Consider the following 27,274-nt stretch of genomic DNA (forward strand, 5'->3'; position numbering starts at 1 on the left):
CTGCCGGTTCAGTATGCAGCATGTCAGTGTAACCAGTGATGCAAAACAGATTCATCTTTTAAACAAGAACAACTGGCAAGCAGACAACAGCTCTATACTGTATTTCCCCACCACGTCTCACTTTTAGGTTGAAGTGAACTAATTATCTCGTGCTTTACCCTACCTTGGTATACAAATGCTCCCTAACTGTTCAGTTACCATAACAATGTCATCACCATGCTAAAGACCCAAATAACTTACCTCATTGGCAACCCCCTACATAATCTTTCATCACACACTATATATATATCTCTCCTCTTCTACACACACAAACACAAAATCTTTGATAGGAAATCTGTAAATCTGGACCAAATACTGCTACTGCACAATATTATAATGTTTAATATCTAGCTAGTATGCTTGTTGTGCCTACATCTGATTGCATACACAAATTTTCTGCTTTCACACTGATTCATTTAGCTTAATTGCAGGCATTTGCTTCTTTGTGAAAAGAAGCAGACTGAATAAAGAATTATTGCCATTAAGTCTTATATGATGCACAGGGCAATTTTGTTCTCCATACACAAGAGAAAATATAACCAGCATTGCCAGTCATTGTGGTTTCCATGGGTGGCATTTTCAACTTAGATATGAAGATGACAACTCTAATCTCCAAAATATCAATTGAACTTAAAATATTTCTTCTTGCATAGCACACCCTTTTCATCCAGGCAGCGTAAGTCACAGTCTAGTGATTCCGTGAATGACAGTCCTACAGCAATCTCCCTCCCATCAGCATCCCTTCAGAATACACAAAATAGTGATTTTTATTTTACCAGGACTTAATAAAGCTTTTTATTAAAGTTTCTCTTTCCACACTGCAGATATGTCATTGCATCTTTCACAGTTGGAGACAACTGCAAATGGCTCCTAACATGTCAATAAAAGGAAAATCAGAGTAGGAAAAAAAATATCCCATGTTGATCTTTGAAGACTACTCTATGTATCTTTGACATTCATTACACTGTATCATGACGAAAAGCAGCAAGACTGTCAGAAAAACTGGAATTTATTCTCCCTAAACAGCTGAAGAGGGGACTGCTTCACTTTTTAAAAAAAACCCTGTGAATCCATGTGCTGTAGTCTTGTTAAAAAGTGGTGGAAATCTGTGGCACTGGTGATCAGATTCATGGGGTGGTGGAGCTCAGATAGCGAATTCCTGAAGAGTATAACACTAGTCTCCAATACTGCCCGTAGAGGCAGCTTTCCCTTATCACTGTTGGAGAGCATTTCCTTAGATGGAAACAAATCTCTTTCAATGTCAGTTGGGCTGCCTGTGTTCAGGAGAGTTTGGTTCATGTAAGAACAAGAGCAGAAATAGGTTTATAAAGTGTTTTGGATATTGCAGAGCCATCTCACATGAGGTCATTCTGTTATAGTAATAATATCTTCAAAATGTTATTTGAAATTCTGATGAGCAGCAATCACAGGGAAGAAATACATCCTAAAGTTCAAGTATAACATTAGTGAAAGAATTCTGCAAAAATAAATTTCCAGTTGATTTAGATGGGAAAAGGGAAGGAGCCAAACATCCCAACCACTGTTCAAACAGACTTTGAAAATTATGAAACTGATTTACTGAAATGGATTTCACAGTGTCAAGGCTTGGATTTACCACTTAGAAGATACTTTATAATTCTATTTTCCTGCTTGGACATTTGCTTTGGTCAAACTATTGACAGTCCTGCCTATGACTAGAATTCCTATGCAGATCACAGCAGTCTGTACAGACTTAACACTACAGAACTTAATTTTAAAAGAAAAAAAAATATTTCACAATATATTAAACATGCTTTGCTTACCAGCTGTGTATACTCTACATCATCTCCCAGCAAGCCTGTATCATTCAATGTATACTTGGCTTTCTTTAGCACAGCATCCACTGGGCCTTTTTCTACCTGGTGCTTGATAGCCTTGAACAATTTATAAAGTGGCTCCCCAGCATTGTCCTGTTTAAAGGAAAGGAAATAAAGTGAACCCAAAAAGCTATACTCTATGCAGCATGTTTAAGTGTTTTTGACAGAAAAACCTCACAGGCAACAGACTTCAACTCTTACCTTGAGGTACTGATATAAACAAATAGACATCCAGTTAGACAACATTCTTTCAACAACCGTTTCAGATCTGAAAAGAAAACCACAACCCTGAGTATGGTATGACATACCATATCACAAAGTCTGAAAGAAAAACATTACTATCCTGAAATACAATATTTTTACATGCTTAACTGCATGCACTCTCCTAATGCAATGATTTCCCTATAGAGCCTTGAGAGCATGTACTTGCTTTAGGATAAGTGCTTTGCATTGCTCATCATTCCTGGGTACCTTCAGCTCATTACTGAAAAGCACATGTTCTTTATGCAGAATATGAAATTGGGTCTACGCTCTAAAAGCTAAAAAATTAACCCAGTTGTGTGGTTACTGATCTACAGACTACAAAGTTACAACACACACAGAGCACGCTCTTTCATACTTTATCTGGGATAACAACAGGGTTAAAAACACTAGAGAAAGCCCTAAGTGAGTGCAGCACACAAGCTGATTATGTGTGCTTATTACAAAGATGATGTGTGGTATAAAATGCTAGATCACTTGGAACACAGTTAGATTAAAAAGTAAATGAAATGTTCAGTATTGCATTTTGAAGTAAGGTAGATCTTTCAGTAATCTCGATGCAGATTCTACATTGCAGTGTTTGAATAAAGAAATCTGTTGCCATCAGTTCTGCCTGTGCCTTTCACAGCTATTCCTGGTAAGCTTGTCTGCCCAACAAAGTTGGGACAGGCTATTTCTGACTTTCACAGATAGTTGGCATTTTAATACAGTCACATTGCAAAAGAAAATATGACAATCATTCAGACCTTCTTAGCATCAGCTTTGGATTTTTGGCAACAACATACTGCTCCATCAGTTCTAAGAACAGCGTCCTCATGATGTCAGTATAGTATTCTAGTTTTCCATGTAAAGCAACTGTCAGTAAAGATGCGAAATACACTTTAGCACGAGCAGAGAACTCCCTTTGGTTTTCCAGCGTGTGAATAAACTGAAAAAAAAAAAAAAAACAGAAAACACAGACATAATCAAGCCAGATGACAGGTGTCTGAATAACCTCAGCACATCTGCACTAAGAATACAAGGAATAGTACTTTAATATTAATCTCCTAAGCACAGAATGGAAAAGTTTTCAGAAATTTCAAAAAACTACTTATAAAAAAATGTTTTCTATAATCTGATTTTAGATACACACATAGTATACTGGACTAAAGAAAGTAACATATATACTTTAACTAAAGCCTTATGCAAAAAGGATACTTTAATTAAATGAAAAAAGGTGTTCTGTGACAATTTTTTAAAAGAGAAAATGAAATCCTCTTTCCCTAAATTTTCCATTCACATCAAATTACAAAGACACTAATCTAAATACACCTGGGAATGTGCTCTCAGCTGCCATAAACTGTAATGCTACCATTAACTAGCACAGCACTGGAGCCTCATTTAAAAAAAGGAGAAAAAGTTAGAAGCCTAAATCTATACTTAGGTGCCTGACAATCAGCCTCAGTTTTTGAGAGGGAGCAATTAGATGTCTCTTTAGAGCTCCTGTGAGCACTAGTCAGTCTTGATGAATAGGCCACTTGAGAAGCCTCTGCCTCTCTAGGTCAGAGATCCAGCCAGTGGCTGCCCACAGATGACTCCAGTGATGAACCAGGATTGAATCTAATCACGTTTCTTAAAGAGCTAAACCAAACCAATTTGTAGTAACAGTTTTAAAGACAGATTGGATAATACCTGTTTTCCTACAGCCACTGCAATGTTGACTACATACTAAGTGACCTGGCACAGAAATACAACCTTGCCTCTCCACCCCAACAGGAGGCTCTGGCTGTGATGTAACGTATCTGCAGCAATTGCTCTGGAACCAGAACTGTATAAAACCCACTTATTTTAAATAATTTTGATTAAACTGGGCTTGCAAAGCTACTGTCTTGTACACAGAGGTATGCTCAGCTAGGAGACAAGGTGAATCTACATCAGGACTCACGTTAATGAGAAATGATTTGCTGTTGAGGAGGTTGGAGAACTGGTTCAAAGCCTGCTCCACAGTCTGACGCCTGGTCTCGGGAATATCCAATTTCCCCGTAATCATCACATCTTTCTCTCCATCTTTGGAGGGCAAGAAGAAGACTCTGTCTGTGTAGGTTTTGTAGTCCAGTACTGGAATTCCAGCTTCATTGATATCATTTGTCTGATCCTCCATTTCTATCATTAGATCTGGAATGCGCAATACATTTTAAAGGTTCATTTTTAAAAAGCCTGGAACTTTTCTAGGCAACACAATCTTTTTGTGTGCCTTGAAAATGGAGAAAGAGCAACTCAACACCAGAAAATCTACTTCATCTCACATTTTTTCTAGCTATTTTTACCAGTTATCCTGTTAACTATGACCACAGCTAATCCTATGGAGACATGAGGATAACTGCCTTTAGCACAGGTGGTTTCCTTGTCATGCCTATCTGAAAAAGGGCCTTCATGGAGCACAAAGTCCAAGAAAGACATTACAATATTGTTTTCTTATTTTGGTGGTTGGTTTGCTTTGTTGTTTTTCCCCCAATGCACATTCTATGTTGTAGTAAAAGTCCTTTTAAAAAACCCCATAGCAATCAAAGAAAGAAATGTTTAAAGTGTAAAGCACACCAATTTAATTGGAAGCAAGGGGATGCAGGTAGCAACAAGGTTAAATGCTTCACTGAAATTGATGGAAATATTTCTGTGGGACTCATAAGCTCTGAAGTTCTTAAAAGGGACAACAATTAGGGAATCATCCTTTGGAGCAGCTATTCTAGCTAAAGGCTTTAAAATTACCTAATAATTGTCAAATCAACTAGAATATGATGTTAATTAATATAGTGACCTATTGTCTCAGAAATTTTATTGTTTTAATTCATTCATTTACCTCTTTGTTTTACAGCATTCAGCAAAGCTGAGGGAGAAGGCATCTTGTACTTTTCAGCTTTGTGGTGGTATTTGTACTTCCTTCCTACTGTCCTTTTCCTTGGCTAACTTTGGTTTCAAGTATTTCAAACTGTCTGCACTGTGTGCTATTCACAGTATGGATTCAGAACATGTTTTGACTTCAGTGTTTCATTTTACTCTTAGCCAAACTATATGCAGTTTAGGCACTGGGTTACTCCCTGAATGTACATTTTGCTTGCCCAGAGCTTGTGCTTGGTGGAGCAGAGAGGAAACCTTCAACCCAGCATGCAGTCTGCTGGTAGCCTGCTATCAGAGGTGTCAGCAAGAGAAAAGCACCTTATGCATTCAGAAATAAGTATGAAATTCCATGGGAGATGTGGAGGGAGGGCTGTTGAACTTATCTATCCTCTTACAGTTCAAAATGCAGTTTGAAATGAAGCCCAATTGGGAATAGTTCTTGATTCAAATACTTGCTTTTAGTTTGTGTTCAGAACTTGGAAGAAATCACTTTTCCAGAGAAAGCAAGCTGGTACAAATAAAGAACACCTTGTCCCAGAAATGCCAGAAAAAACAAGACTGGGAAAGGTTTCCAGCATGGCCAAAATCTTTGAGAGACCCTAAGCTTTTAAAATTAACTTCAAATTCTAATATGAAATTACCGTTTAATTCAATCCTGCTTTTTAGCCACTGTCAATATGAAATAACCTATTTCCCTTTAGAAATAGAACAGGGTGGGGTTAGTAGAGATTATTTCAACATGACCCAAGGGCAAGGATAATTCAGATAATGAGGTCACATTTCATGGTAATCCTTTAGGCCAATATTTGCAATGTTTGCACTCAGATGTCTAATTTAAGTGTTGTGGTGAGTAGTTCAACTCATAGAAGTGCTGAGCCTTCACACTCCCGCTGCCTTCCCTGGGATGACACCGCTGCATTTACACATAACAATTACCTAGCTCCTCAAATCAAGCTTCAGGTTTTCCCATAATAAACAGGGCAAAATGCTATTTCTTTCCTGTGAGGCTTCTATCCCTTTATATGCTGGTCTTTGCAGATAATTTTGCAGCACTGAAGTACATAGTCACTACCAAACATTCTTACCTCTGTATCAATGGCCACCCACGTTAATGGCTATAAGTAGTCCCAATCTCAACTAGCTTCTATTTCCCAGCTGTTAACTCCCTACTTCCTTTAAACTCCCCACTTCCTTTAATAACCTCAGCCCCCATTTTTATTTTATTTATGGCTTTCATATATAATAGCAAAATACCTGCTGCATGTCAATCTCAGTAATCTATACTGCTAAAATCTACTAACAAATCTAACTGATTTGTTCCCACATGACAATTTTAGTAAGCTAGCACCCACTGCTCCAGCCCATTGCTTTTGATTGCTCAAGAAGACCCACAGGAGAGCAAATGACTGTCATACCTGTGAATTCCTTCTTGCACCGGTCTCTGACACTCTCCTCTAGGCCTTCAAGTTGGGATTTAATTTTTTCATACTCTCGTTCTGCTTGTTGGCTCTTGCGTCTTTATGGAATTAAGGTAAGATTTAAAAAAAGTTACAAACTGCAAAAATAAATAATTTGCAACAGTTCCAAGTGGGAAGCTAAAGGACTAGAGGTAATTTTCCTGGGTTTGATATCTTTTTAAACACAGGCAGCAGAAAGTGAACGGAAGAGAAGAGCAACAGTAGACCAGGTCTTCATTCTATGTAAATCAGCCTGGCCCCATTAGGGGCCTGATGCTTCAAAGCACGTTTGGGCCAGCAATTTAACATCCAAGAAGCAGTAGCTACAAATGCTTTCACTCACATAATAAGTACAGAAACTCAATTTTTAAGTACCAAAAAACCATGCTTGCAACATTTCCAGCGCTGGCTCTCAGCCACCCAGAAATGTGTCTGGGACTGAACTGAGGGGGTTGAAGAAAGTCCATAAGAACATTGGTGCTGTACAGCACATACTTCAGCATTGCTTTGGCTGTATTGATATATACCACGCAAGTGAAATCCACAGTCTTCTGAGAGACATTAAGAGGCCCTTCATTATTAACCTTATATTGGGTGGAGTAGGTCTGAAGTGAAATACAGACCCTTTGTGAAGCAAGAATTTCATCATTAATAATGAAATTTGTGTGGGTAACATCTCAGCTGGCAAGGCCAAAATGACCCCTTAGTCAAATCCATCCAGCTCAGACAGTGCTGACTGAAGCAGCATAAATACTAATGGATACATATACACAGTAAGTTATCCCCTTCACAAGAGGCACTCTACTGCCATTTCAAGAATGTGTATGTGAAACTCTGTCTGCAACTTTGCACTTGGCAAGCCAGGGACCAATTGTGGTGCTTATGTATAAAGAATAGACTGGGCTGACTGACACCAAGGAATTTGGTGTGTGTGAGAAGAATAAATTGGTGCTCATATATATTTCTAGCTGTAATTGCCTTTCTTAACTCTACAACTCTTAAAAAACGTATAAAACAAAAAAAATCTGTAGACTGAGCTGAAAACAATCAGGAAGTACCTTGAAAGCTTTAGGACAGCAAAACCACCTAATTAAAGGAACTTACCTGTAACAAATGATAGAAATGATGATGATTGCTAACATGGGAATAAGTACCAGTGGCAAAATAAGATTCAGTGGGATATCACTCACACGTGTATCATATTCCACCCTTCCAAGGATCCATTCCCGGAGTCCAAATTTCACCTAATTAAATAGCACAGACATTTGCCTCAAAAAGCGCAAACAGACAATAGTTCACTTCTCAGTTGTACTCTAAATTCTTAGTAAATCTCACTAAGTGAATTTCTACCTCAAATTGCCAAACAAACGTAACATTTCTGAATATTTTATGCAGAATTTAGGTCACTAACACTTTATTCCATTATGCAATTTTATTTAGCTAAGCAGAGGAAGAAAATTTCCCAGCCTGTCTAGCTACAATTTTACATTCCTATGTAATGAAGGTAGAAGGCATCTAGCAGCTTGGGACGACTCTTTACAAGTGACATCTTCTAGACAGGAGGTAGAAAGCACTACAAGAAGTTTCCTTCACAGTAGTGGAACAACTTTGGAGAACAATTAACTTCAGTTAAGAAGCACTGTATCAGTGCCACTTAGACGTTATATTAAATTCTATTGAAAAGGTAACCTACAATGAATTCAGGAAGGTTATTGATGGTGTCTCTCTTCTGCCGTTTCTTTGGTTGAGGCTGTACTTCTGGTGGCTCACAGTATAAGTCCGTTTCAGTTAGTGTTTTTATGTTGCAAGGCTCATCACCCACAAAAGCCTGGGCCTCATCTATCGTCATGGCTTTGTTCAGGTTACTACCCTAGACAGAAAATACAAGGCTAAGTCATCATTGCAAAGTCTTAGGAGACAAGAACTCCTGAGTTGCAACTTTTCATTTGGGTCATTTTAAGCAGGGTATGTGATTTGCACTGTAATGTACAGAAGAGCAAAGTGGTTGGGAATTATGCAGTTCTTCTCCTTTTCTTCCTGGTGTAGTAAGAGAGAGATGATCCCTCCAGTCTTTGGGATCTCTATGGTAGAGAGTCAGGCTCAGCAGTTCAAAAGATTGCACCTGTCTCTGAGAAGGAGAAAGTGGAGGAAAGGGGAGCTGATAATGTTCGTCATCTAGTAGAGGTATGAGACTCTGACAAGCAATTTGGGTCTCATAGTGAACAGTTGTTAAGGGTTTGAGAAAGGAAGGAAAATTTCCATACATACTTCAAGGACAAAATGAGCAACTACCTTTGCATTAATAAGTTTGTTGACTTGCTTTTTGATTCCATCTGTGAAGTTTTCAAAGGTTGGGTCAGCAACATAGGCAAAAGAGTGGCTTTCATTTTTTACAACCAAATTATAATGATCCATTAGAATAATAGTAGTGATGTTATAGTTTTCTGGGTCTTCTAATATTGGCGGGGAAGAAAAAACGACTGTTGTTTCATTGAGTCTTTCAACCAGCTTTCCATCAAACTGTGAGAAATAAGACACACGCACATTTTAGAGTTTGACTCTAACATATATTGTTGATGTACAATTACCTTAGCCTATTTGCAGATAAAGCACAGCAAGCAGAAGGAAGCGAGATAAAATCCCAAGCCAGGAGCTTTTTCCCCATCCCTCCCTGTCCTGCGGGCACCTCAGTGGAAGAGAGAACACTCAAAAAGCCCAGAACCCAAAAGCAGCAACCAGAACAGGAAACCTCTCATGTTACAATTTGAACTTCAAGCCCCATAATAATTTGCTCCAGCCAGCATTTTCATTTTGAAGCTGGCATGAGGCAGAATGGTTTTGAATAACAGCAGCAAATATTCAATTTAATTCATGACACTAAGAAACATAGATAGTTTTTCTCTTAAACTCCTTTAAAGATAGGATTCTGATGGCTTTGGCATACTCTAAAAATGGAACCGTATATATGATGCAAAACATGTACATTGCAAACACTATATGAATCACAAGGCAGTCTTAAAATGAAGAGCCAGCCTTAAAAAAGTCTTATTCCTATTGGAAGACCACTTTTAAATCCTCAATTGCTGCATTAAATTATGATCTTCATTAGAAGAATGGGAAATTGAGACTCTCATCTTAATGTGAGATGCATAAAGAGCTGTTTTTTTTTTCCTGCACTGTTATCTTTCACAACTTTTTGTGAACATGCTATATGAGGAATATACATTGAAGACTTGGTTCATTGAGGTGTGAGACCTCAGCATTGTCTGGATTTGGGTCCTCTTTCAGGAAAATCTCTAAAGCTTGCAGGGGGACAAGAAGAAAGATGAAAAAAAAAAAAAACACTTTCAGATTCTGAAATACATTCACTTTACCACTAAAAGCTTAATTACTCCATTTTTATGCAGACAGAATGAAAAAAGTTTAAAGCAGAAGATTGAAAGGTACAAGTTAATATGAGACAAGATGGCAGGAGTAGACTCTTTTTTCCACTGAAACCCTGGAGAGACCCAGAAATAAGTTCAAACTTTATTCCACTCCAAGCCCAGTCCAAACTTAAGCTTGCCAATGTAGGCAAACTTAAACACACTTTTCAAAAACAGGTTACATATTATGCACCCAGTATGATGACCTTGGGGGGAAAGAAAAAAAATTACCCTTTTGAGATTCATTTTCCCTGCTTCTGGATGCTCTGCGTATACCACCACAGAAAAAGACTGGATGAGCTGAAAGCCAGTTCCAGTGATTGTAATATTTCTCCCTCCACTGAAAGGCAGAATTAAAAAAAGTTGTCAAGTCATTGGCAAACTACCACAAATACAGATTTTTTTATCCTGCACTGCTTCTATTTCCACTGTAATGCCTATGACAATTACATGTCCTACACAAGGAATTACTGTTAAAAGATAGAAATGACCACAGTGTTTACAGGCAGCAATGTCAACTTCAAACTCATTTGAAAACAGCAGAATAAAATAAATACAAATTGATTTGTCAGTACATGTGGCTTTTCACTGATCCTTATCTTTGTGTGCTTCTCCAATATTTTTATTAGTATCACTCCACCTACCACACATACAGAAACAAAGATGTGAGTGTATTTCCCACAGGTCTGTAGGGACCTGGCTACTCTATTCCTTTTCTTTTGCAACATGTTTAAAAAATAATGCGTTCGCATAAGAAGAATGCATACAATTTGCCATCAGGAACTGAAGTAATCAAAATACTGTGGATATAAAGGGATAGCATCCTCAAGGCAATCAATTAAAGTAAGTTTCAATTTATATAGAGACAATATAGAAGTATGTTCAAATTCCCTGAGGTAAATCACTATTAATCTACAAAAAAAACCCCAAACCCTCCACACCCCAAAACCACTCAAACCAAAAATCAAAAGTAAATATTGAAACCAAATCCTATTTTAAATGAGTGACTGCTCAGCATTCAAGGAGGCAGGTATCAATTTCTCCAAGAGAACTCACCAACAATTTTATTTTTAAAGTCCTATTTCTAAGGTGCCAATGTTACACTTCTTTTTACTGAAAGACAGTAGAAGTGTCATGACCTATCTTCGGTAACTCCACCCCACTAAGCAGAAAGACCAGGACATTCAGAAACAGAAGAGACCCAGGTGAATCAAGGTTATAGGTTGGTCCCTGTGCCAGCCACAGAATGACTCTCAAAATGAGAACTAGGCTACAAGGACTTTATACAGATGATTTGGCATTTTGATACGAATATAAGAGTGGCATACATTTCTTTGGTTTTGCCATTGGTACTAGGTGAGCTTTTCCCAGAAGGAACAGGTACCAAGTGCAGTGTTACTGAGTACCATCACAGAGAGTATATTGTTTAAAAGCTTTATTGAACCCTGATGAAGATTTCCTAAAGAGATACTTTTTTTTTTTTTTCCTTCATGGAATAAAGAGATGACAAGCCATAACATTCTGTTTTCACCTTACTTATTAAAAGCTGAAAAGAAGAACTGCCAGAAACCTTTTAATTACAAACTTTTTATATAGGTTATGCTTATAGGATAAGGATTACTAATACAAAGATCATGTTGCCTGACATAATGCTGCAGTGCTTCACATCTCTTCCCTTGAGACATCTTCATTTAAAAGAGGGTCATTACCTTTTTTGGTTTCAATATTAATCTTTGAAGTAAGGATTAAAGTTTGGAGGTAAACACAATACTTTCAAGCACCAGCTGCAGTTAAGAAAGATGACAATGTCTACATATATAAATGCGTGTATGGCTAGAGTACAGGAGTTTTAATTTCATATGGTTTTACATGTAATAAGTTTACTATAAATTACACATACACGCATCTAACTGTAAATAAAGTTATGACAAACATTTCATTACCTGCTGAAGCTATTTACTGGCAGGAACTTGGTGACAGTAGGATTCTCTTTATACGAAAAGTGCATTGGTACGCTTACTGCTGTGCCTCCATAGTTCATTGTGACTTCAACACGGTCAACCTTGCTATTAGATCCTGTAATGCAAATGATCTCATCTCCAAATTCAATGCTAGATTGGAGAATAAAAAGAAGAGAAAACATCTTCAGTTACTAATGTTACAGGAATTAGCATTTGTTACTATAGCACCTCAGAAGCAACAAAAGAGTAGCTAGAAGACAACACTTTCTTCAGATCACTTAGGGTCTTTAGGATATGAAAAGGAATAGTGTACAAACGCACAAACAATGTGATGTCAGCACACTTTGTGTCCTTCCCTTTTTTGGGAGAAGGGAAGCAATTAATGAAAGGAAAAGGAAGTGAGAGGAACAAACCAAGAAGCACTAGAATATCAAGATTTTATATGGAACCATTAAAGAGATACTGAGTGAAAGCTTGTATGGATTTGGAACAGCTAGTCAAGCAGACAAAGCCAAAACTGGAAAATTCTTTGGATATCTGAGTCTTCCCACTTTGGTGTTGTTACAGCTGCTTCCAGCTGGAGCCTCTGAGAGAGTTTCTGTCTGAAATTTACACACAGAGCTCCATTTAATGGGATGAGTCATGATGAGATAGACAAAGAATTTGTGTGATTTCTAAAAGCCACAAAAGGTTGCTGTTTTGTCAGGATATTGCTCTGTATTGATAGTTATTCAAGGTACGTACACATTGCAAGGCTGGTTACCAACTGAAACCTGTACATCTCTCTTGGAACCAGTGGCTAGGTTTCTACCCATGATGGTAAGTGTGGTTCCACCAGCTTGTGGGCCACTTTCAGGTCTTATTCCAGTAGGATGAGGTTTCTGCAAAGTAGAAATGGTCAAACTAAATAAGAAAAGTGAAATAAAATTCACACCAGTATTAACTGGTATAATAGCTAATAGAAATTTAATATTACTATGTGAAAAATAATAAAATTAAAACAATGACAGAGAGTTCTTCTAAGAGAAAACAAAATCGTCAATTTTTCATGCTGAGGGAAGATATGAATATAATTATGTTTTTACCACATTGTATTTTACAAGGTTTTACATGGATTTATAGTCCATATTTACAAAATGCTGAGTTCATGGTCATTAAATTTGTGAGTGTTTTTGGTTGGATTTCCTATTTTAATTCTTATTTTAAAATTTCTCTCTTATTTATGGCTGAGTTTGCCTTCACCTTTCCTTACCCTTTCCTATATTCTGCATCAAGTACAGGAGAGAGAGAGCATGTTTTTCAAAGCAGATGCTGAATAGAAAGAATGTTAAGATTCCCTTTATCCATATGGCTCTTAACTGCAGTTAAATTGTTGTCCTTTACTCAAGCCACAAGCTTGCAAAGAAATAAAATCCAAAACCAATAAACTTTTCTTCATGCACTTAGAATGTCTAAGAAGACTTCTCAAAACTGTATGAAACAAGCAGACCTGCTTCAAATTGTTATGAAATATGTTGGAAATTACAATTTCTCAAGTAAGTCCATTCTTTTGTTCTCAATTCAGTCTTTGTGATTATATTCTGGGAGCTATGACAAATGCTGTAAATTACAAGTGAGGGCTTTTCATGAACAGTGTGATTTATTTACTTCATTGCTAAGAAGTCCCTGATTCTAGTTGAGAAAAGTATCCTTATTCAGGATGACATTGAGGCTGCTGAACTGAGGATGACCAAAGCCAAACAAGCCATGTGAGAAGGGTTACCAGCCAGTTCCAGGCAAGGGCTGCCTGCTGACTCAATGGCCTGGCCAAGCCTGCAGACGTGCCATAGCCCTCGTGCAGGGGTGGTAGCTGTTGTACAGGCAGGAAGCAAAGTGATCCCCGGCAGCTACCATGTGCATGGTACACACAGATAAGATGCCAGGTCCAAACGGGTGGCAGGGGTATTGCTGTGAGGGACCCTGTGCTTGCTAAAGCACATCACATCAATAGCCTAGGGAGGCCGTGAACAGGTAACGCTATTTCTGACATACAGCTACTTCATCCACATTCAAACATAGGCTTTGCTTGTATGAGTCAAATCAGCAATTAGCTTATTTCTTAGTCTTATTTGTAAATGACATCTGCTCTCCTCTTCCTCTTGCATAATCTTGCTAAAATGGTTGACTGATAATAAAGTTGAGGCTTGGGGCTATTTCATATGAAATACATGCAAATAAAGGAAAAGCAAGGAAGTCTGAAAACCTCCCTTGCTGATGAGAGGGGCCCTGATCACCACCAAGCTGTGCTCATCTCATAGTATGAGACGGAAAAGTCCTGGTCAGAAATAGAGAGCAACATGCCCACACCATACTGCTCATGCAGCAAAATCCCTTCCTCTGTAATGTTTTGCTCCAACACAGACTGCCATCTCTGTCACAGTTTACAGCTACAAAACAGAGGGCCCAACGAATGGCAGGGAGGAGGGGGACTGACATACCACAGTTTGGTTCAAAACCCAGTGAGCCATCAACAGGTTTTTAACAAGCAGAATGAATCCCTACAAATGCATCCATCTGGCCTTGTGGTTACTTTACAAATTTGTTTTATTGAAGAGCAGATATAGAAATGCAAAGAACTTGTACCTGCTGCGCTTGTTTTATACTTTCATGTCTAAGCAACTTCCCTCTGAAGGAATGCATCATCGTTCAGCACACTTCACAAATCCACAATGACAACTGTAATTTGCTCTCAAGTCATTGAGTTTTAGGAATATGCTTTAACACTAATTGGGTGTCAATTGCTTTTCTTCCCTGAGAGAAATCTGTTTGTAAACCCTTCACTCCTCAAGATGTGTGTTGCTGCAGCATATGACTGCTTTCACGTGCTAACCTTTGATTTCATTTTAATTTAATACATCACTTGAGTTACAAGATTTTATGTAGGGAAGTGACTCAAAGTAATTTAAAAGAATTTTTTTAAGCAGGAAGGAGTCTTGATTCAATATAAGAGTTGACTAATACTTGCTCACTTAGGTCTATATAACCCTCTCTGTACATACTGTTGTTTGGATTTAATTGCTTGCTGATTTAAGCTAAACTGAAATAAACCATATTAGAGTAAATAAAATGTTTGAGGGGTCCAATTTTGAAAAATTTACTTGAAGTTTAAATTAACACATTTAGACAGGTGTTTCAAAGAAAGGCTTATTTGTGGTTACTTGTCACACAATCTACCACACAGTAAATAAATTGCTTATAAAAATGTATGAAAAATATTGTAAGCATAACCTTAGCACATGGAAAGAATACCATACTTTTTATTGACATAAAATTAAACCTTAATTGCTATAGATTGTTAAGCATATTAGATCACTATCTCATCTACAATAGCAACCCACAGCAGTGATTAGCTGCATAACATGCCTGTGATTTCTTTCAGAAGAAAGTATACCCTAAGAAACACTAAAGAATCAGTATGGACAAACTTGTCATTCCTGAACCTCAGAAAAACTGTTTAAAACTCACAGCCTTCTCCCTATATACTACTTCTACTAAAAGCATGGCTTCTAAGGACAGACTAAGGAAGGAAAGGAACAAGAAATCACACAAAACCTTAAAACTTTAAGCAGAAATCTAGGAAGGACAGGATCAAAACCAGGCTTCTGAAGCATCACACACCAGTGTTCTTTGTAACCACAGCATAAAAAATGAAAGGAAGTTTGCTAAGAACTTCTTGTACACAGGTATATCCCTTTCCTCCTGCAAAATGATGAAATTATTGCCCTGTGAAAGCTCTTCTGAGTTACCTGCTCAGTAATTTTGGCAGGGCATCAGCTGGCTCTGTTGCTAACAACCAGTACATACAAAGCAAGCTACAATCTTGAATCAGAATCATCCAGCACCATTTTTCTGTGTGGTGTAGCACCATGTTCAGTGGTGGTGTACATTTGGCTCTGTGTGAAGAGGATTATATAGGCAATCAAATAGCAAAGTTAACTCTAAATAACACAGATGCAATGGGGAAGTGAAACAAGTGTTATTCCATTTTTCTCCAGAAATTGTTTTATTCTTAGCAAGACTCCAAATCTGTTGAACATTAATGATCTGGATGGGGAGAATATGTCACCCACACCTAATCCCATCCATGGCACAGCCATGAAGTCCAAGGATCTCAGCTTCTCTTTAGGCTGAATGGAAAACCGGAGCTGAGAACCGCTCTGGGAGGTAGCATAGGTAGCAGCCAAGGAGAGGGTGGAATAGTTATGGTTTAACCCTTACGTTCTCTTTCATTGCTGGTCTTGCAGCAGTTCCTCAAAGGACTATTTTATAACAGCTTAATTCGAAGTATTAATATCTAACATATTTAAAGTAATTTTGCAAATACCAAGAGGTCTCCAGAGACCAAATAATGTGGATGCCTCATAAAGATGATCTAATAAGAAACTTAACTGTGTTCTGTGTGCAGAGGAATTCTTCAACGCGAATGCTAAGACAGATTATTGTGTAGTAATAGTTTGTTACTGTAAACTTATCAGGAAAATTATTTTATTAATTTTAACTTGCTACTTTCTGTTTCACATTTTATCCTGTTCCCTTTCTCTTAAGGACCTGACAGAAAATATAAGTAGTTAAAGTAAATGATCAAGAATTTTAACAATTTTAATGAACAAGTTTTAATAACCAAGCAAGTTTTACTGCTCTTCTAACATATTCATGGATGGCTCAAAGAGCAAAGCTACACCAGCCTACCTGGCAGTCTTCTTAAGACTATTAATAACGAAAATAAAATTGGTTTATCCAAATGCCAAACCAGAAGGCATTTTTCAAATATGCAATTAGTTAGATAGGATCAGCAGGAGAACAATATGTTGCTGAATGCCAAGATAATTTGAAAAAGTACTGTCAGCAGTAGTACAGTTCTTCAAGAAAAATCATGTTAACTAAGAAGAAGGTAGCCCCTTCCCACAACCAACATGGAACTCAGACCCTTGAAAGCTGCCAGGTCTAGTCTCACCTCACACATTCTTATCTTACACAGTATAGCAAAGCTGCACCTAACCCACAACTCTACACTGCTTACCACAACTCTGCATGAGATCCCTTCTCCTTGCAAAGGAAAATGAGTGGCAAAGGGTAAATCCTTCACTACAAACCTTCTTATAGGGATAATGAAATGCTGCTTTCAGGAGGCAACCACCTTTAATTTGGACTCACCCTCAAGCAAAACTGAATGTTCATCTGTTACAAACAGCACTGATAAACCTAGGACCTCAAGTGTTGTGAGATCAGTGATGTCACCTCTTCAAAATCCCCTCAAGGATTTTTTCTCTCCTTGTTTCTGCCCTTTTCATATTTCAGTCTCTGAATAAGAAGCATGCCTTCTATCATAATAAATGTCCTACCTTCATTTTCAGCCCTCTATACCTGAGGATCTTTGTTCACTCAGTCAGAAAGTGCCTGAGGGAAGTAAAACCTTCATAACTGCAGAGCAGTGCACCACTATAACATAACATCACAGTGCTCAGTGCAATGATGATGCTAAACAGAACACTTGATTATGTGTCCTATATGGAATTTGTAGCAGTCTTGTAATAATTGTGGAAAATGCCAGCAAAACTTGTCAATACTTAATTTCTCATGGACACGGTAAAATTTAAACAACTCTGCAAACACTAATTTACTCCTTGTTTTATAATTCCTTTGTATATATTTCAATTTTTTTTCTTATTTTGCTTGAAAAGGAGGAATGTCCTTTCAGGTTTCAGTGCTCTATGCTTTCCCTTTTGTCACTGCAAATACTGTTCGTGTCTTCCAGTAAGTTTAATGTTTGAGCATAAATATTTTCTGCAATATCAGGTTGCCTTATTATGTGGTTGATTGGGGTTTTTTTCATAATCTTGTTTAAAAAACAACTGTCCCAATGTCTGTCAGTTGTTCAGTGTCCTATTTCTTGCCAAACCTGGTAAGCCACCTCCCAGCAGAAGGAGTTCCCACTGCCAGGACTACCCATCACCTTACACTTTCAGGATTATGCCCTGTCTTTGTAGGAAGGGGATTTGCAGTTTTGGTAAAACATATACACATCCACAGCTCTACTATTTAGAATGGAATGGAACAGAACGTTACGGAACAGAACAGAACAGACTAGACTAGACTAGACTAGACTACAATAGTGTAGCTTGCTCCCAACTACATGACTTAAGCCTGAAAAAAAATTATTTGATCCCATCACGATTTTTTATTTGAGGAGCTAAGCAGATTGTAGCTTGGCAGTCCTGTGAAATATGAGCATTTTACATATCTTACACACAAATCTTCCTTAAATAATACTTAGGTGTTATAATGTTGAGCTAGAGGTCTCAAAGTGCACCTGCAACCCAATTTTCTGAAGTTGCAACAGACTACTGGGTTAGTACTCTTGAACTGATAAGCAGTTTTCCCAGCACTTTGATAACCATTAGGCATCTTTGCTGGAAGGATAACAACGCTATGAATAGGCTACCTCTTCTGTTTTATGCCTGTAGTTGGTGCCCATCCCATCGATAGAGTTTACCTGAAAGCAGCGGTTATCTGCTCCAGTTTGAAGTAGTATGACAATGACAATTTCCGTGTCCTCGCACATTGCTTATGGTACATAATGTTCAAATAGTGCTAACTTGTTTGGTAGAAAATTCATGTATTCTCTTTGCAACAGCAACAAATTTCCTTACCTGGCATTTGCAGTTCTTGGTGCCACTGCTTTATCTTTGCATTAGAGACTAATCTGAGCTTCACACACTGTATTTTTTGGTTTCACCTCACAATAATGTCCTAGTCTTGCAATGGTCTGTCCTCTGAAGTGCTCTGTGCTTTGTCAGCACAGAGGTACCGGAAAAAATATAATGAAAAATACTGGCAAACCGGCTTGCACTGGCTCAAGTACGTATATGACTTCACACTCAGGCCATTTTCCAATGTCATGTTTTCTCCATCACAGTCAGAAGTCTTTCTTTTGCTTGTGCTGCTTGTATTCTTTGCCTCCTGCTTACAAATCTGTTTACAGAAATGCTGATATATTTTCCATTGTAGTTTCATGCTTTCTGCATGTTAGAGGGCAAATTATCTTCCTGTCTGTTCCATTTATAATCACAATTAGATGCAAACTTATTTATTATCAATGTAGGACTGCTGCTCTTACACAGCTACTGCAGACCCTCTGCAGTAGCTCAGCTCCTCATATTTCAGCTCCTACATTTTTCATACTGTTTATTAATCTAAAATGAACCTTTTAATCTTTAATATGACTCGCAGTTAGTCTTTCTGCACAGTTAGGTAGGTAATCTCTCATTTCTTCAAGTTTCTAATCACAATTTTAGTAAAAGATACCTTTTACAGGCTGAAAATTACTTCAGAGAGCTCCCAGCACTTTAGATCTCTGTGACCTGCTGGCGTCAAATCAAAGCACAGTTTTTACCTGGCTAACAGTGGGGTTACTTCTGTTCTCCTTTAACTTATTTTTAATTTCTTATTTTCAATCCAGTTTGTTTGCAATTTTCCCATCAAAGATATGCAGGTGCAAAAAAGAACCATATTCCAAGCCTGCTTTTCACTGAACCCACTTGCATTTGAGATATCTGATCTGCCACCCTGATTCATGTGTTTTCACTTGGTTGGTTTGCTTTGCAACTTTCCTAATTTACACTGCTCGTGTCCAGCCAACTCACTTTTGCTTCCTTGCACAGTAATCAAGAATGAGAGGACTTCACTCCTATGGATCATCACCTAGGTTCTGCATGTCTTCTTTTTTCCATTTCTTTGCTTTTCCACTTGTCTGTTATGAAGCACAGACTCAACGTTTTATATTCCCGGGCATGATGCTGCAATAGGGATGTTATCTACTATAATATTCATCTGTGGTAGGCAGTTTCTAGCCTAGCCAAGAACTGTACCACTGAGATAAATGTGGTTACTTTTATCCTTCACTAATGCAGAAAATCAAAGACAGAAACAAACAGCCACGAAAAAGGCTACCAGTGGGTCACAAGTCGGGGCAGAAAATCAGAAACAGTTGGGAGGCAACAGAGGAGCATGGTCTATGCTTCAGGTGAAAGCTGGAGAAGATGTAACCATCTTCTGCTGCAATCAAGATTTTGCTCTTGAAGCAGGTCTGTAAAACAACTAGCTTTGTTAGCAAAATTATCTGCTCTGCAATGAAAGTCAAATTATTCTGCTAACCCTTGCATATAGTGCACACAAAAACTGAAAGCATAGCCCATGAAGTGCTACAGACAACGGCCACCTTCTTGGAGGTCAAAATGTCATTTCATGGACTACAATTGTAACTGCAGGAGCTAAATTAAGCTTCTGATGGGACATGCAAGTCACCAGGAACTACTCTTTCTCCTTCCACTTCCCTTCTTTCTCAGACTGGAGGGAGCCTGCTTCCTGTTTCTACAGACAAGTGACTGACTCAGGATATTCAACCAGAGAATTTCCATTGCTCGCTCTTGGCAGCTGGTTGTTCACCACAATGGCTGACCTAACCCATCAGCTTGCCTCATCACACCAGCTACAACAGAAGCCAAGCTTCTGTTACTGAGTTATTTCTGCAACAGCAGAGAAGTGAGCTGAGACTTGCCTTTTGAGGGCTGCTTTGTCCAAACCTTACAGCGTGCAAGCTGATCAAATGCTTCCAGCCACTCCAGGTGCCCAGGCAATACATACTGCATGCTGTTTGCTGTGGATGGGATACTTATGCGAAGGGCTGATATTTTAAACAATTCATTGGACAGCAGGCAGCATCCTTTTATTGTGAAGTAGACACTACATGATTTTCTGGAAAGATCACAGAGCTTTGCTGATAGGTTTGATGGAGAAATATCAGCATGCATGACTGGAAAGTCTGCATTATCACACAGCCAGTGTTCACTGGCAGCTTAAAGCAGAACCATGAGCACTGGATGGTGGAACAGGTATGTAAGTGCATAACTCAGATGTTAAGAGAATTAAATCTAATAATATCCAGGAGGAAGGGTCAACTTCGCTAAAACTCTCAGCTACCCAGGAATTCTCCTGGTCCCTGTGCAGATACACAGACAAGACGTGGTCCAGGGACTTGAAGCAATTCCAAACTTCTTTGAATGTGTAGTTTATCAGCATCAACCATAATGGCAACAAGCACGTAATGCTGTCCTGCAAAAACCCACCCCACCTCCCACAACTACAGTGTAAAATGCACGTGTTGAGGCATGCATGAGGTATGAGAAAATGCATGTTTGGGGGGAGAGGAAATTCAAGGAATGAGCTAAATCCCAGCACAAAACTGGGGGGCACTGCACTGATGAGAGCTCCTGGAGCAGTAGTTTCAAAATTCAAGAAGGAAAGCAGAGAATGGACAGAGGTAAGAGGAAACTACCAAGTTAGGAGTAGATTAAAATGGAAGAATGCACCTTTTAAAATGGATCTGTGCTGTTCAGGCTCATATTCAAACTCCTACTATGGTGAACAGTCACGTTCATGTTTGTTTTCAGATGAGACTAATCTATTCTCCCTTTTTTCTCATTTTGATTATTTACTTCATCTTTGGGTAAACAGACTTCCTGATCTACTAAAAGTCATTATTTCCAGGCTTGTCTCTAAACTACCTTCCGCCTTTCAGAAATGGATTACGCTTTTGCTAAGTTCTACCTCTAATTTCACTATTTTACATTATTTGAGCTTTCTGAAACCTGCACATCCTAAAACCCAAAGAATTGCTCCTGCAAACAGACACTGGAGATCCCAGAAGCAGCTTCAAGCTCTCATTCTGGTGGCTTGAGTCTGAAGATGAAGTATTGTGAGAAAGGAATCACACTTGTATGGGATTAGCAAATTTGGGTCATATACCTGCAAAAAGCCTAACTCCTTCCTTTGATATTACTTCTCATTGTCATAGTAACAAGAAAATCAGATAAAGTTAACAACAAATGAAAAAGCAGGGCTGGACTTCAGAGGTGTTATTGCTCCACCTGCTTAGAGACTAGCCAAGCTGACAATGCTCCAGATGTAATGCATAGCCGGCTATTAAGATTTAGCATCACTTCATTTCTATTTCACTAAACAGGAGAATGGTTATTGCCTGATTCTGCTTATAATGAAACAACAGAAATGTCAGTAGAGGAAAACTAGATTACTAGAATTTAATTTCACTGGAATGATTTCACTTGGGTTGGATAGAGAAATTGTGATGGGTAGCTCCACTGAAATTATTATGCAGCAAATATAGATGAGGTGTTTACTGCACAGCACAGACACTTGTGGACTCTTAAAACCATGGCTTCACTTTTAAATGGAGTTTTGACTGATTTAATGGAGGTCTCACACATTCTTTAGCTCATAAATGTGCTGTGCTGGCAGATGGGACAGAAGCATGAGTTTGAGCCCAAATTTGTGCTTACTACTGATCATCATCAGTCTAGCTTTAAACCTTATATTAAGAAGAGCCAAATGTAGAAGTATTTACAGAGTTATAGAAAGGTTTGGGTTAGAAGGTACCTTCAAAGATCATCTAGCCCAAACCCCCTGCCACGGGCAAGGACATCTTTCACTAGATAGGTTGCTCAAAGACCTGTCCTACCTGACCTTGAACACTTTCAATAATAGGGCAGCCACAGATTCTCTGTTTCAGAGTCTCACTCATCTCATCAGAAAAAAAAAAATTTCCTTACATCCAATCTATTTGATAACTGACTATGTGCTTTTGATGGTAGACTCCAGTCACATGTACAAAGCTGAGACTGTGGGGAGCATGGTGACACCTGCAGTGTACACAGACACACCGGACTTAGTGATTGCATTGTCTCCTTGTGCACTTCCGTCCTGTGCTGCCTCACACTGCCTTTAGAGTGCTCACTGCTAAAGCTGAAGCTATTGTGCTTTGGGTGACCAGAGTACACAGTGAAACAGTGATAATTACCAGCAAGAGGGCAGCCAGACAAAGCGCCAAAGAGAGGGGGAAATACAAAATAGAAAATTTATTTTAGGAAGGCTCTTGAAAGGAGGAGTCTTTTTTTTATCTTTATATATACTGAATAGAAGAGGTTTTAAACAAAGCACAGAATTCACGTCTGCTGAAAGAAGTCACCAAAGAACTGTCTGGAAACAGCAGTGAAACAAGACTGTAGCGTTTAAGACAACATCAACTGATGGGATTGCCTGCTCCAATTGTCTGTTCTCACGCCAAAAGTGCTTGTGTCAACTTGGTGATGTGCACGTGAATGTGACACCCCCCTACTGACGTTAATACTACTGCAATCCCTAGTGGGCTTCACTTTCTCACAGAACAAAGAGAAATTAAACTACACCCCAATTTCACCAGTTTTAAGGCATACAAGGAGGTGTTGCTGGTCATTGCTCTGCGTTTTGTAAAAAGAGTCCCCATGCGAAAATTTTTGCAGTAAATTAAAATGTTCTTTATCAGCAATCATCCTAGGTATCTGGTATTTTTTAGTAATCTCAGTGTAGGCAGAGACTGGCACAGAGGGACTCTTGGACTTCCAGGAAAACATCCACCTGGATGACACTTGCACACAGCAGCTTTTCCTAGTGCCTCACTGATGAGTGATCAAGAATCCTTCCCTTAAGCAGCGAAAAGTGGTGGCTGCTTATGTCACCTCCCAGATGTGTTCACAGAGAGGCTTTGAAGCCTGTGGGGAGGCTTCAGATTACATTTCAACACACTTCATAACATATTCATGAGTTTTTCATGCAAACTATGGGAGAATCTTTACACACAGGAGAACTGTTGTAAAATGTACTCAACAAAATGGTTTCATGTCAAAATTTTATCTCATGTAGGGTTTACTGTCATAGCCCCTGTCCTAGAGTCTGCAAACACATAAACATGGGAGATTACATTGTTGTTCTCCAGTTAAGATGAATGCGATTGATGAAGAAAGACTTAATTATAATCTACATTTCCACAAAGGCACAGAGGACATTTTCAAGTAGGGGTGGTTTTTTGCAGAGATCTCCAGGGAGAGGAAGTATTTGCTTCAAAATTATGGAAAATAACTTCTAGCCTGTTTTGCAAACTCAGAAATATCCTCTTCTGAGATGAATGTCATACTTGACTTTACTGCTTACTGGTGACTCCTTTCCTTCTCACAAGAATTAATGACACACAAGTTAAAATAAGGGAGATAAAACCTAACCCACCCTTTATGTTTTATAGATTTACAGTTTATAGGTGTAATTGTAAGCATCACTATGAGGACAAAGATTATTGAAATCTCTCAACTATCACAGGCTCTTAAAAAATTTGAAGACTTTATAGATAAAGCTACTTGTTTGTAAAACCACCAGCCAGACCAAAGGCTGCATTTAAGGTAAAGCAGTTAAGACACAAACAAAATTCTCCTTCATAATGCCACTTAAAACAAAGCACATGAATAATATGAACACACATCATGCTGTCTGTGGCTCCACATGACATACTTCTGAATGAAATAAATTATTAAAAAATTAATGTACCTTCATTACTTATTCTTCAGCTGCTCTGCATCCATTCTTGTAATTAAGAATACTGGCTAGACTAAACACTGTGATTAAAATAGTGCACCAACTGCATCTGAAGAATATCTATTTTTTTGCACTGCCATTGTTTTTTTTTTTATGACTTAGTGACACTTAAGAGATATTATGTTACTACTGAGTAAGTTTATTACAGTTTCTTTTCTACTACATCTTTTCACTTGGATTGCAAATAACGTCAACTCTGTATCTATTGATCAGAATAGATCTTTGGTACACCCTTTATATAAAAAAAATATGCTCAATTTAAGTGATTCTCTAAGATACTTGAATAACAATCAGTGCTATTGGTGAACCAAAGTCTGTAACACAAACACGTGCAGCTCTGTGTTCAACAGGTGAGCTCCTAACTTACGTCATGCAACAAGGTGTAAAACAGATCTCTGAAAACCAATGCACTTACCTGATATGTAAACAGAACTTGACTTGGTGATTTACCTAACTTTCCATTGATGTTAACTTCAATTTGACCTTGTTTTGGTTCATCCATTGGTCCAACTTCACATACAATCCTAGCAAAAGAATGCAAATGTATCTGCTTTAAGTAACAGCTGCAATACCAGTGCAATGTATGTGAGCTAACACACACACCCCAACAGTAAAAGCACTAACTTTGCTTTATCCTAAACAAGGTACTTGAATGATGCCTCAGATTCTGAGCAAAAACACCCAAGAATACTTCAGTCTTCTATCCAAAGGTAGGCAAAACTGAAACATGAGCACTGTACATAGCAGCTGCTTTAGCAGTCCATTAGTAAAGATGCCTTCTACAGAAAATCCAATGCAGAAGTCAGAGATGAACCACTCCAACACTATATACAGTTTTCACTGGACCTTGTAAGGTTCGAAAACCAAAGGATCCTCCCCACCCCCATGATTTAAGAATCAGATCATCAGCTAACTTATAACCTGGGTGTGTTTTATCTGCTTATACATTTGTTGTGCATGCTGGTAGCTTTCAGCTTTAAACTACTGCATTTTCACACCTGTGAACAAAATCCCTTCAGAATTACTGTTCTCTGAAAATAAATCCTCAGATAACCCACATAAAATCAGAGGTCAAGGAATAGTGGCCAAGAAAACAGTCTCAACTAATACCACTGTTGAGTGATAGCTAGGATGTTTAAATTTTTATTTCGAATAGGTGATCCACAGAATACGAACATGACAATGAAATAAGGATTCAACACTCTTGAAAACTGGGACAAATGCTTAATGGAGAGCTGATAAGGCAGTTAGATAAGGAGGTATATAATGTTCACAGCCTGTGCAGGCAGCCAGTTTCATATAGGACACATCCTGAGTATCACTGCTCATTTCCTTATTTCCTTCACTCCATCCCTCTGGGATTATTGCTATTCTTTCCTTAAGCAGCACACGTCTGCTTAAAAAAAACCCCACAACCTCAATTAGAAGAAAAAAAAAAAACAACAAACCTACAACCCCAAATCACTGGCTATAATGCACTTAAATTGGGACTTATAATAAAAAGATTTTCAAGTCCTTCTGCAGATCATTCCAGACTTTCCTGTCTGGGTACTGGCAAATGGACAAAATTCTCTAAATTCTTGCATGTCCTGACATGTGTATGGCTGCCTGAGTCTGTTCCTCATCATCTCTCTACTGTATTCTTGGAAGTTGTATCTTCTTGTCAGGCAGAAACAGGAAACGGTGCCTTTGGAGGAATTTCTACCATATGTCAAGCTAGGGAAAGCAGTCGGGGGCCAGGGCTGGGGGGTGTGTGTGGAGAAAACGTTGTAGGGTGGTTAGCAGGCATTTTAATCGAGAAAAGTTCTCTCCCCAGTGTTGGCATTGCCTCCCTTCCCCCACACTGCAAATGGAAAACTACAAAGAATGAGAACATGACTTCTCAAAGGCCAGTGATTAAATCACTGCACAGCCAGAAGGCAGCCTTAAGTGTCTTAAATCTCACTGCTCTCCTGCCCATGGGAGCAACTGTCTCCTAGAAATGGCTAGCTTTCTACTGCAGAAGGACAGGGGAGAACAACTAGACATTTACTTTTTTTTTCATTAAATTAAATATGAGAAGGTAACAACAAAACAAAAGAATGGAGGAAGATAAAACCAGAAAATTAGAGATATCTCTTTGAGGATTTTGAATTAGTTATTTTTCAAGGCTTCCCTCATGGAGAATATCCCTCAAAACATCCTAATTTGTTAATAAATGACATTATATAAGTTGCATTTGTTCTCACCCATTACCACACTGGCAGAGCTTAGGAAACCAGTAATGTTGCTATGATACAAGGAACCAGTCATCTCAGTTCTGGCTTGTTTCCATGTATTTGAAAATATCAAAAAGCTTTAGAAAAAAACGAGAGGCTGGGGGAATTCATGTAAGGCTCTGAAGCAATTCAGTGCAGCTTTTGTGAACACTGAAAATACGGAATGGGAAAAAATGACTGTAAAAGAGTTGGGAATTTTGTGGATGGTGATGCATATGTAAATGTATGAATGATGGCAATGGATTTGGGAAGCAGAAACAGATACACAGCTATACATATGCATTCTTAAATCCTAGGGACCTGGGAAGCTTCTGATCCACAAACTGACTAAAGCGACAGAGTTTTCAAAACCTGAGAAAATCGCTTATGTATCTTCAGAATCCCTACTACAGAAACACCTGAAAGTTATTGCACTACATTTTAACTGAAGAAAAAGAAAAGCAAGGGTTCAATTGCAGCACTAAATATGAAAAGTGAATGAAAGAAAAAACACACTGCTTAAAACGCATCACTACACGTAGTAATGCTACTTAAACTTCATGTCTTGCTTTTTTTGCCAGCTAGTATCACAAGGATACTTCCCTGTAGAAATTAGATGTAATCAGTAGCAAACATTTATATCCCTGG

The 27,274-nt window shown here is 38.4% G+C and overlaps 1 protein-coding gene across 1 annotated transcript in view; it reads right to left on the reverse strand.

Moving 5' to 3' along the window:
- The window catches only part of PLXNB2 (plexin B2), a 77,200-nt gene that overhangs the window by 17,944 nt on the left and 31,982 nt on the right, over positions 1–27,274 (reverse strand). The window contains exons 14-25 of the mRNA XM_054399942.1: positions 24,805–24,913; positions 12,618–12,754; positions 11,856–12,023; positions 10,144–10,252; positions 8,780–9,007; positions 8,181–8,357; positions 7,592–7,731; positions 6,446–6,546; positions 4,081–4,310; positions 2,903–3,084; positions 2,097–2,163; positions 1,842–1,988 (exon numbers count right to left, since the gene is read on the reverse strand). Coding sequence (XP_054255917.1) covers positions 1,842–1,988; positions 2,097–2,163; positions 2,903–3,084; positions 4,081–4,310; positions 6,446–6,546; positions 7,592–7,731; positions 8,181–8,357; positions 8,780–9,007; positions 10,144–10,252; positions 11,856–12,023; positions 12,618–12,754; positions 24,805–24,913 — 1,795 coding nt within the window. The remainder of the gene's footprint in view (positions 1–1,841; positions 1,989–2,096; positions 2,164–2,902; positions 3,085–4,080; positions 4,311–6,445; positions 6,547–7,591; positions 7,732–8,180; positions 8,358–8,779; positions 9,008–10,143; positions 10,253–11,855; positions 12,024–12,617; positions 12,755–24,804; positions 24,914–27,274) is intronic.

This window comes from Indicator indicator, chromosome 3 (genome assembly GCF_027791375.1).
Source record: "Indicator indicator isolate 239-I01 chromosome 3, UM_Iind_1.1, whole genome shotgun sequence".
NCBI lineage: Eukaryota > Metazoa > Chordata > Aves > Piciformes > Indicatoridae > Indicator > Indicator indicator.